General features: G+C 39.9%; 1 protein-coding gene across 1 annotated transcript in view; it reads right to left on the bottom strand.

Moving 5' to 3' along the window:
* Nucleotides 1-12,600, bottom strand: part of LOC135514375 (mediator of RNA polymerase II transcription subunit 27-like) — a 94,204-nt gene that overhangs the window by 81,261 nt on the left and 343 nt on the right. The window contains exon 2 of the mRNA XM_064937817.1: nucleotides 4,646-4,790. Within this exon, the coding sequence (XP_064793889.1) occupies nucleotides 4,646-4,790 (145 nt within the window). The remainder of the gene's footprint in view (nucleotides 1-4,645; nucleotides 4,791-12,600) is intronic.

Here is a 12,600-nt window from a genome sequence, read left to right on the forward strand (position 1 = left end):
GTGATAGAAAGCCGAAATAAGTTCAGGAATAAAAATGTGCTTAACAAGTCATGTAATAAATTGCATGGACTCACTCTGTGTGCTATAACAGTGTTTAACATGATTTTTGAATGACTACTTAATCTCTGTACCCTACACATACAGATAATTGTAAGGTCCCCAGTTGAGCAGTGAATTTCAAACACAGATTCAACCACAAAGACCAGGGAGGTTTTCCAATGCCTCACAATTGGTAGATGGGTAAAATAAAATAAAAAGCAGACATTGAATATCACTTTGAGCATGGTGAAGTTATTATTTACACTGGTGTATCAATACACCTAGTCAGTACAAAGATACAGCCATCTTTCCTAACTCAGTTGCCGGAAAAGGAAACCGCTCAGAGATTTCATTATGAGGCCAATAGTGACTTTAAAATAGTTAGAGTTTAAGGCTGTGATAGGAGAAAACTGAGGATGGATCAACAACATCATAGTTACACCACAATACTAACTTAATTGACAGAGGGAAAATAAAAAAAGCCTGTACAGAATAAAAATATTCCAAAACATACATCCTGTTTGCAACAAGACACTAAAGTAATATTGCAAAAACTGTGACAAAGCAATACACTTTTTGTCCCGAATACAAAGTATTGGATTTGCCCCAAGCATAACACATTACTTAGTACCACTCTCTATATTTCCCAAGCATAGAGGTGGCTGCATCATGTTATGGGTATGCTTGTGATTGTTAAGGACTGGGGAGTTTCAGGATAAAAAATTTACAGAATTGAGCTAAGCACAGGTAACATCCTAGAGGAAAACCTGGTTCAGTCTGCTTTCCACCAGACACTGGGAGACTAATTCACCTATCAGCAGGAAAATAACCTAAAACACAAGGCCAAATATACACTGGAGTTGCTCACCAAGAAGACTGTGAATGTTCCTGAGAGGCCGAGTTACAGTTTTGACTCAACTGTGCTTGAAAACAACCTGAAAATGGTTGTCTAGCAATGTTCAACAACCAATTTGACAGCCTGAATCATTTTTTGTAAGAACAATGGGCAAATGTTGCACAATCCAGATGTGGAAAGCTCTCAGAGACTTAACCAGAAAATACCTACAGCTGTAATCGCTTCCAAAGGTCATTCTAACATGTATTGACTCAGGGGGTTGAATATTTATCTAATCAAGATCATTTTAGATTTTTGTTTTTTTTACAAATAATTTAAAAATATATATATATTGTGTAGATTGTTTATATAAAAAAGACAATTAAACCCACTTTGTAACAAAATATGTAAAAAGTCAAGGGGTGTGAATACTTTGAAGGCATTGTAATTATGGTTTTTGGCGGATTGAAAGCCTGTATTGTGTCACTTTATTATTTAAGCTCGTAAAGCTGTCAAGATGTTTATGCATTTGAGCCGATCCAAAGATGATTTTGTTGAGCTGAGACACTTTTCTCTGATGTGTAAATTATCCTATTACTCTTACCTTATTGGAAAAAATGTAAATAAATGCAATTAACGTGTAATGTAGGCTCAGGCTGGTCACTAGATCACCACGCAGTCATGAGGCTCGGTGCTGGAGGCGCTGCTTAGACCACTGCGCTCCGGCAGTTCACAATGCTCTAGCAAGCACTAAGAATAATGATGATTCATAGGTGTGTCGTTTTTTAATGACTTTGTTTTAAGCCTTCCCCAAACCATAGCCCTTATTAATTCCTAAATTGTTAAACTGATTTTTTTTTCTGTTTTAACCCTGTAACCACGTGGAATTAATACTGATGGGGGAAAAAAATCTATACGGTTACATATCGGGATATTATTTTTGACAATATATTGTGTCGTTTTGAGATTATCACAATATCATTTTTGCACTAGTTGGCTGTATCTGTACCAAAACGTTTATTTTTTCTTCATAGGTTTTTATCTCTTTTTAAATAGGGAGTCAATTTATTTTCAGCAATTTTATTTCCTTGACTGATCAAAACTCGTTTTCTCATGGGCTCTCTCATACTTCTGCAGCAGACATATGTAAGCAATATTTTTTGGAACATCGAATCACAATAAAAATCACAGTTTCGAATCGCAATACATATCGTATCGGCACAAGATCGTATCTTAAGGTCCCTGGCAATTCCCAGCCTACTGTTGCCAACCCTTAGTAAACTTTTGGGAAAAAATTGTGTTTGACCAGATACAATGCTATTTTACAGTAAAAAAAAAAATTTGACAACAGAGTTTCAGCAAGCTTATAGGGAAGGATATTCAACAAGCACAGCACTTACACAAATGGCTGGTAATTGGCTGAGAGAGATTAATGAAAAAGAACATGGATAAAGAGTTGCCCGTCTAACACATGGAGTGTTCTTTAATGGAAGTCTCTCCAACAAAATCCAGGTAGAATCAGGAATTCCCAAGGGCAGCTGTCTAGGCCCCTTACTTTTTTTCAATCTTTACTAACAACATTCCACTGGCTTTGAGTAAAGCCAGTGTGTCTATGTATGTGGATGACTCAACACTTTACACGTCAGCTACCACAGCAACTGAAATGACTGCAACACTTAACAAAGAGCTGCAGTTAGTTGCTGAATGGGTGGCAAGGAATAAGTTAGTCCTAAATATTTCCAAAAATAAAAGCATTGTATTTGGGACTAATAATTCACTAAACCTTATACCTCAACACAATCTTTGGAAATAGAGAAAGTTGAGACTAAACTGCTTGGAGTAACCCTGGATTGTAAAGTGTCATGGTCAAAACATATTGATACAACAGTAGCTAGGATGTGGAGAAGTCTGTCCATAATAAAGCGCTGCTCTGCATTAACAGCACTATCAACAGGGCAGGTCCTACAGGCCCTAGTTTTGTCGCATCTGGACTACTGTTCAGCCGTGTGGTCAGAAGCCACAAAGAGGGACTTAGGAAAATTGCAATTGGCTCAGAACAGGGCAGCACGGCTAGCCCTTGGATGTACATAGAGAGCCAACATTAATAATATGCATGTCAATCTCTCCTGGCTCAAAGTGGAGGAAAGATTGACTTCATTACTACTTGTATTTGTGAGAGGTATTGATTGACATGTTGAATGTACCGAGCTGTCTGTTTGAACTACTGACACACAGCTCGGATACCCATGCATACCCCACAAGACATGCCACCAGAGGTCTCTTCTTAGGCTAATTGAGGCTATTTTGCTGCGCTCCCCTTGCTCCCTGTCTACAACAACTCGTCATATGAAATGGCCTTCTCATGTAGGCAACTTAATTCCATAACTGTAATTCCATTAGAAACCTCTCACCTCACTTGCTACACATGGAGCCTCTGACAGTAGTGCTGCTTTGATTAGAAGTATAATAGTCACATGTACAGGGTTGCAGATATAAATACAGGGTCCAGGAAAATCTTAAACTCTGAGCTCCAACAATGCAGGTCAAAGTGAAATAAAAACAATCAATGGCTCGGGTGGCTTGGATCCCTGATTATCTTCTTGGCCTTCTTGCGACACCTGGTGTTGTAGGTGTCCTGGACAGCGGTCCGTGTGTACCCAATGGTGCGTTTGGCTGAGCGTACCACCCTCTGTAGTGCCTTGCGGTCGTCGGCGGCGGCGGGGTTGCCATACCAGGCTGCGCTCAATGGTGCTCCTGTAGAACACTGTGAGGGCCCTCTAAGAAAATAGTACTATGACTATGGGTGGGTGAACTGGAGTGGAGAGCTTGAATTTTTTCTCAGCTCCAACTTCAGACAGTCAAGTCAAAAAACACAATATGCCAATTAGAAGCCTATTTTTGTGTATTTTAGGGTACTTTTTCATACCACAATACCTTGACCTCAAATTGTGTGCATGGTACACTCAATTTGTGCAGGTTGGCAAGTTTGTAAAAGTTTAGGCACAAGCGTGTCAGCTACAGGAATGGGTGCCATCTGTGTAACAGCACAAACCGTCATTCTGTTACCAAACTTTGAATCTGCACTGTTCTTCAAGTAAATGTGTTTTTCTGTGGAAATTGTTAAAAGTAGTCCTTGCGTATAGTGGTATGGTTTGTTTAACTTAAAATCATTGTTATTTTGTTTGACATAACATTTTAAAGCAACAAATCTGAGTCTCAGCATCACTCTGTTATCATTGAATTTCCAATATCCTATATGATGACCTTACAAACAATGGGAGAGAAGTGGCATCATATAGGCTAATGTATATTACGATATACCGTGCATCTGCATTTTATTTTAAATCCATCTTTACCTTACCTGTTATTTAAGACTTCCACCATATGCTTTAAAAACTGAATCATTTCCATCATTTAGAGAGTTATTTAGAGTTGCGACAATGGGGTGGACAGAGATGCTGCACTGGGGGCATATTGTTCACGTAACAAATGCAGCCTGTCATTGTAGGTTTTTAGCTGATACACTGGAAGCGTATCCCCCAGGAAACAGAAGCTAAACGTTATCATGTGTTTACCATGCGTCAATTTGGATCAAACAAATAATATTAACGATGGGAGTGGCTTCACATTGAAGTCCAAGGAAATTGTCCACAAGATTCCAATCTTTGACACATGTAACTGCATTGCAGAAAATACACTATGCCCTAGAATTGAATTCTGGCCTTAGTATAGTATTGTTTTCTTGTAGCCCAGTAGAAAAGCATGGCCTACCTTGTTAGACCACTTGTATGCCTGAAGGAGCTGACTGTACAGCGGGGTCTTGTCCTGAACTGGGTCCAGACTCAACAGGCCACTGTTGTGAAGGGGATGACTCTCTGAAGGTCTGCCAACCAGGGTACTGAGGCGTTCCAATTCACTACATAAGTACATAGAATAGCAGCTGTTAGAATAGGCTTGTATTTCCCTTCAACACAAGCATAGGCAATTCTGATTGGGGTGGGTGCCACAAAAAAATCTGAACTCATTATGCGGGGGAGCCGCAGTGGATCGCAGGTCTTTGGTACCCACATCCATACCCACACATGCAGTCAGAGCCTAGCATTTTGCTACCCCCACATTATTATTTTTTTTACAGCTAATTTCCTGCTATTCTACACATTTTTGCCATTAGTTGGAGAGAAGTGTTTGCAGTTTTTAATATATGTGATTAAGAGTACCCTGTTCGGAATTTCGACCATGATTACTACAAATTTAGATATCCGGGCTTACTTACCAATCTCAGAAATGTGGGCTAATTGAGTGTGTGTTTGTGTGCGTGTGGGGGGGCTCCCGTCCCTGCTTTAAAACATCCAATTTGTTTCTTATTTTGTATTTATCCTTGAACCAGAAAGGTCACATTGCAGATTTCTCTCTTTTACAAGTGAGCCCTGGCCAATAAAGCAGCATATAGTAAACACAACATAAAACATAACAATGAATGGAAGTGAACAGCGCAAAGCCCATAAGAGAGCATTAAAGAGCAGGTTTAAAAAGACATGTGCAATTTGTGGTCAGCAGGCCTACAATCTGTCAATAAACATTATCAAATCGGATTAAAATAATCTAGTTTCCAAGATGTATTCCAAGACGATGGGGCAGCTGCCCTAAAATGGCCTTATAGACAAACATGTACTACAAGGATGGCCATCCTGCTAACTGATATAAGGTACAGTGATGTTTAAGAGGTCTTGTGTTTGTTACAAATCTAACTACAGCATGGTAGTGTTTCTAGTGTGTGCAGGTAAAATCATGGGGCATTCATGTAAAGAATATCATCATAGTCCAGCAAACTACTTTTGACTACATTTGTCTTTTGACAACATCTGTCTTTCCTAGCTTGAAATAAAACTTTTCCTAAAGAAAAAGCCCAGATTAAGTTGAAGCTTTTTAATGAGTTGTTGAATGTGGGGTTTAAAATACAGAGCTTCATCAAGGTGAAATCCCAAGTACTTGTATGAGGACACCACCTCTATTGGCTTGTTTGAGTGAGTATCTGAGGCAGAGTAGGGGGTTGCTTTGAGTGGAAAAAGGTTGTTGGACAACAAATGCTTCCTACAATTTGAGAAATGCCTTAACTAGAGCGAAATCAGTCCTATAGATAGTCTATATGCAGATGACACCGAGTATACAAAACATTAGGAACATCTGCTCTTTCCATGACATAGGCTGACCAGGTGAAAGCTATGATCCCTTATTGATGTCACTTGTTAAATCCACTTCAAATCAGTGTAGATGAAGTAGAGGAGACATGTTAAAGAAGGATTTTTATGCCTTGATAAAATTAAGACATGGACTGTGTATATGTGCCATTCAGAGGGTGAATGAGCAAGACAAAAGTGAAGTGCCTTTGAAGGGGGTATGGTAGGTGCCAGGCGCACCGGTTTTAGTGTGTCAAGAACTGAAACACTCCTGTGATTTTCACGCCAACACTTTCCTGTGTGTATCAAGAATGGTCTACCATGCAAAGGGCATCCAGGCAACTTGACACAACTGTGGGAAGCATTGGCGTCAACATGGGGCAGCATCCCTGTGGAATGCATTTGACATTTGTAGATTCCCTACCCCAACGAATTGAGGCTGTTCTGATGGCAAAAGGGGTTGCAACTCAATATTAGGAAGGTGTTCCTAATGCTTTGTACATTCAGTGTAGATGTACCTTATCATCAGATATTTTTTCACACCAGTCATGAATAATGAACAATAATGGCCCAATAATGGAACCCCTCGGCACTCAAGTATTTAAAGAAAGCTTGTCAGAAGTCATGCCATCAACCTGTACACATTGTGATCTACAGTGGGGCAAAAAAGTATTTAGTCAGCCACCAATTGTGCATGTTCTCCCACTTAAAAAGATGAGAGAGGCCTGTAATTTTCATCATAGGTACTCTTCAACTATGACAGACAAAATGAGAAAAAGAAATCCAGAAAATCACATTGTAGGATTTTTAATTGATTTATTTGCAAATTATGGTGGAAAATAAGTTTTTGGTCACCTACAAACAAGCAAGATTTGTTTTCTCATTTTGTCTATCATAGTTGAAGTGTACCTATGATGAAACTTACAGGCCTCTCATCTTTTTAAGTGGGAGAACTTGCACAATTGGTGGCTGACTAAATACTTTTTTGCCCCACTATAACACTAAGAAAATCATTACAAAAAGCTTTACTTGAAAGGCCTATGTTTGACAAGCTCTGCATCAATATCTCAGTCTATGGTGTCAAACACCTTAGACAAATCAATGAACAAAGCAACACAATGCTGTTTAGAATCAAGTGCTTCTAGTATTAGTAACTTTCATGGTCGCCGTAGTAGTGCTGTGATTCTTTCTAAATCCAGACAAACTTGTTCAGGACATTATTGGTGGATAAAAACTCCTTCAGCTACTCACTAACAAGTCAGGGCTCCGGACTGCAGCCATTTAGTCACAATTTGTGACCCCTTGACTTGTCTGTGCGAGTAAAAAAAACGTAACTGGTAGCATCAGTGCGAGCTGAACATTCATTACATGGTCACCTCACTGAAAAGTCTCAAAACATCCAATTTTTTGGCGGCTAAAACCATGATTTGGTCAATCAGGAAAGTGCATTACCCTCATGATTCCTGTAATGAAAGTGTCTGCCCTGACCCTGGGCCTGCTGATGTGATAAGCAAGCCACGCTCTTTCTCTGTCTCCTCAGATGTGCAGTGAGGGATTGTATACCATTTGCGGGAAATGCACATTTTTGGAAGCAACTGATGTTGTTCTCAGCTTTCTGCGGGTATAATTTGTATTTGTCATCTCTAAATATATTTGATATGGCTTTCAGATACGGAGCGAGCGAAATGTGCAATTGTGCGTCAGCCATTGCGAGTGCATAGGGTAACAGTCTACAAGCGCAACCTTTTTTTTAGGACATGACACATTTACTGTTAGGTTACGACTAGCAATGGGTATTATATTTTGTGTTAGTGATCTAGCTAATGTGTTCTAAGTTTCACTTCCTCGTGTGGTGAAATAGCCCAAAAATATATTAGCATATGATAATATTGCACATAAAGATATAGGCAAATTCATATTTAATGAAAAACAAAATTCAGAAGATTCTGGAGCCCTATTTTAACAGCAAAATATAACAACCTATTGTCAAACCACAATTCACGATAATCACTGGACTTCCTTGCACATCAAAATACAGTGCATTCGGAAAGTATTCAGAACCCCTGACTTTTTCCACATTTCTTATGTTACAGCCTAACATAAGCCTAAAAATGATTACATTCTCATTTATAGGGTGTTAATTATATTTTTATTTCTGTGTTTTGTGTCGCGCCTACAGGGTTGAAATATGGTTTCTCTCTTTGTTTACGGAGGTGCTATCCTCAGATAATAGCATTGTTTGCTTTTGCCTAAAAGCCTTTTTGAAATCTGACATGCTGGCTGGATTCACAACAAGGGTAGATTTAATTTGCTATCTTGATTTGATTTAATGAAAGTTTAATTTTTATAGTAATTTATTTGAATATGGCCTCTGCATTTTCCCTGACTTTTGGCCAGGGGGGTCCACAAATCCCAGAAAGGTTAACTATTTATCTGTACATGGAATTGTATTTGTTATTTTTTTTACTCATTTTTATTCTAATCTTTACTGGAAAATGCCACAGGCACTATCTGGATGTGTGATGACATTTCACTGCAGCTAATGTAGAAGGAAAAGCTGTGTACATTTGCAAATACTGTGCCAAATCATATGCGAAGAATGCAAACAAGATGCAGAATCATCTGGACAAGAGCATAAAGTTCCCCCAGAACAAGCAACCTCTGACAAACGTCCCTCTACTCCTATTCCAGGTGAAAATGATGAATCAGACACCTTATTGATAGCAACAGCTCATGGTCCTCCTGGAATCAGAAGGTTTTGACTCAATAGAGGAACATAGTCAGAGAAATGCTGATGAATGTTTTGCTCGAGCTGTGTATGTAACTGGTTCACCTCTGATGCTCACAGACAATGTGTAGAAGGCAGTCATCATTTATCTTGGACCACAGAAGGTATTTGCATGAAGGCCGCTTGGTCTAAAGTGGAGGAGTCCTACCCTCACATCATACCCATTGGCTGTGCTGCTCATGCATTGAATCTGCTCCTCAGGGACATCATGTAACTGACAACAATGGATACACTCTACAAGAGAGCCAAGGAAATGGTTAGGTATGTGAAGGGTCATCAAGTTGTAGCAGAAATCTACCTCACCAAGCAAAGTGAGAAGAATAGAGCACCACATTGAAGCTTCCCAGCAACACCCATTGGGGTGGTGTTGTCATCATGTTTGACAGTCTCCTGGAGGGAAAGGAGTCTCTCCAAGAAATGGCCATATCACAGTCTGCCGATATAGACAGCCCCATCAAGAGGATCCTCCTGGGTGATGTATTTTGGAAGGGAGTGGTAAGTATCCTGAAACTCCTGAAACCTATAGTAGTAGCCATTGCACGGCTTGCGGGAGACAGTGCCATCCTGTCTGATGTTCAGACTCTGCTTGCAGATGTAAGAGAAGAAATCCGTACTGCCCTGCCCACTTCACTGTTGTTCCAAGCAGAGGAAACTGCAGTTCTGAAATACATCAAAAAGCTTGAAGACTTCTGTCTAAAGCCCATACAGCGTACATGTTGGACCCCAAGTATGCTGGCAAGAGCATCCTGTCTGGTGCAGAGATCGACAAGGCCTATGGTGTCATCGCGACCGTGTCTCGCCACCTTGGCCTGGATGAGGGCAAAGTTCTTGGCAGTCTGGCAAAATACACTTCCAAGCAAGGGCATTGGGATGGAGATGTAATATGGCAGTCGTGCCAACATATCTCATCAGCCACATGGTGGAAGGGACTTGAGGCTCTGAGGCTCTTTCCCATGTTGCCTCCATCATCCTCCAAATCCCACCAACATCAGCCACCTCAGAGCGCAACAGGTCCTTGTTTGGGAAACCACACACCAAAGCACGCAAAAGGCTGACTAATAAAAGGGTTGAAAAATGTAGGCTTTTTGAGCCTGACAACAAGCCATCCTCAACAAGGTTGGAAAGTGACAGTAAAGATGAGGCCTCAGAGTCGGATGTTCAAGAGGTGGACATTGAGGAGGTCCAGGGAGAAGACATTGGAGCCTGAGAGGAAGACAATCAAAGCTTTAGTTTGTAGACTCATTTTACAGATGTTGAAAATGTTTTTTGGAGATGCGATGGATCATTGGGGATCATTCAATATTCCCTTTCTTTTGTTGTCCAGTGATATCATCCCATGTGAAGAGTCAACTAATTTAATTAAAGTTAAATTCGTAACAAAATAGTATTTTTTATTATTGGAAGGCTTTAATCATTTGCAATTATGTCTACTCATTAAAGGTAAAATGTTTATGTTTCTGTCTCCATATTATATGGTAAATATAGCCAATGCAAAAAACATCCACCATAGTATTAATATCACATTTGCATATATTTCTGTTAATTCCCATAAATTCATGTTAATTCCCACCTTTGAATATTCCCCAAAATGTGGAACCCTACACCTGTTTAAGGATCATGCTCTTTAATCAGCTTCTTGATACAGTGCCTTGCAAAAGTATTCATCCCCCTTGGCGTTTTTCCTATTTTATTGCATTACAACCTGTAATTTAAATGGATATTTATTTGGATTTCATGTAATAGACACACACAAAATAGTCCAAATTGGTGAATTAAAAATACAAATAAATATTAACAAAAATTCGACAAAAAAAAATGGAAAAGTGGTGCATGCATAAGTATTCACCCCTTTGCTATAAAGCCCCTAAATAAGATCTGGTGCAATTCATTACCTTCAGAAGTCACATAGTTAGTTAAATAACATCCACCTGTGTGCAATCTAAGTGTCACATGATCTTAGTATATATACAGCTGTTCTGAAAGGCCCCAGAGTCTGCAACACCACTTAGCAAGGGGCACCGCCAAGCTAGCGGCACCATGAAGAGCAGTGAGCTCTCAAAACAGGTCAGAGACAAAGTTGTGGAGAAGTACAGACAAGGGTTGGGTTATAAAAAAAAGATCAAACTTTGAACATCCCAGAGTACCATTGAATACATGATTTTTTTTTTTAAAGAATATGGCACCAAAACAAACCTGCCAAGAGTGGGCCACCCACCAAAACTCATGGACCATTTAATCAGAGGCAACAAAGAGACCAAAGATAACCCTGCAGGAGCTGCAAAGCTCCACAGCAGAGATTGGAATATCTGTTCATAGGAACACTTTAAGACAATACACTCCACATAGCTGGGCTTTACGGAAGACTGGCCAGGAAAAGCCATTGCTTAAAGGAAAAAAATAAGCAAACACATTTGGTGTTCGCCAAAAGGCATGTAGGAGACTCCCCAGACCTATGGAAGACGGTACTCTGGTCAGATGAGACTAAAATTGAGCTTTTTGGACATCAAGGAAACGCTATGTCTAGCGCAAACCCAACACCTCATCACCCTGAGAACACCATCCACACAGTGAAGCGTGGTGGTGGCAGCATCATGCTAGGGGGATGTTTTTCATCGTCAGGGACTGGGAAACTGGTAAGGGATGGATGGAGCTAAATACAGGGAAATTCTTGAGGGAAACCTGTTTCAGTCTTCCAGAGATTTGAGACTGGAACAGAGGTTCACCTTCCAACAGGACAATGACCCTAGGCACACTGCTAAAGCAACACTAGTGGTTTAAGGGGAACATTTAAATGGCCTAATCAAAGCCCAGACCTCAATACAATTGAGAATCTGTGGTATGACTTAGATTGCTGTACACCAGCAGAACCCATCAAACTTGAAGGAGCTGGAGCAGTTTTGCCTTGAATGGGCAGAAATCCCAGTGGCTAGATGTGCCGAGCTTATAGAGACATACCCCAAGAGACTTGCCGCTGTAATTGCTGCAAAATGTGGCTCTACAAAGTATTGCATTTTTGGGGGTGAATAGTTATGCACGCTCAAGTTCTGTTTTGTCTTATTTCTTGTTTGTTCCACAAAACATATTTAGCATTTTTGAAAGTGTTTAACTCAAACGATACAAACTCCCCCTCCAAAAATCAATTTTAATTCCAGGTTGTAAGGAAACAAAAAAGGAAAAAGACACTGTATGCCACACCTGTCAGGTGGATGGATTATCTTGAGAAATGCTAAATAACAGATTTGTTAACAAATCTGTAAGGTGAAAGCAACATGGTGGATTGTAGAAGCTCCACCACCACACTGCTTATACAGTATGTATTCAGAGCCTCAGATATTCAAAGGAAAACGTGTATCCACAATTTGAGAGAAGATTTGTGCATATGGAACAATTCTGGGTTATTTTATTTCAGCTCATGAAACATGGGACCAACACTTAACATGTTGCGTTTATACTTTTGTTCAGTGTAGAAAAAAACTATTTTGCAGCATTGAGGCACGTTAGACCATTCCTTCTGGGAGTTCAACTTTTGCTTTCACATCAAAGTAATGTGAACTTAGCTAGCTACACGTTTCACAATTTAAAATACATTCAAAATAGAGGTGCCTGCAAGAATGGCAGTATGTTTTATTGTTTTGCTAGCTAACGTTAGTTGCTATGACAAATTTCACTTGCGCGCACACACTTTATTTAGCAATGGTCTGTAAGCTAGGCTAACGTTGCGCACACACACCATTTACACTTCAGCTAAGTCATGGATACTA

The sequence above is a fragment of the Oncorhynchus masou genome, chromosome 25, assembly GCF_036934945.1.
Source record: "Oncorhynchus masou masou isolate Uvic2021 chromosome 25, UVic_Omas_1.1, whole genome shotgun sequence".
In the NCBI taxonomy this organism is placed as follows: Eukaryota; Metazoa; Chordata; class Actinopteri; order Salmoniformes; family Salmonidae; genus Oncorhynchus; species Oncorhynchus masou.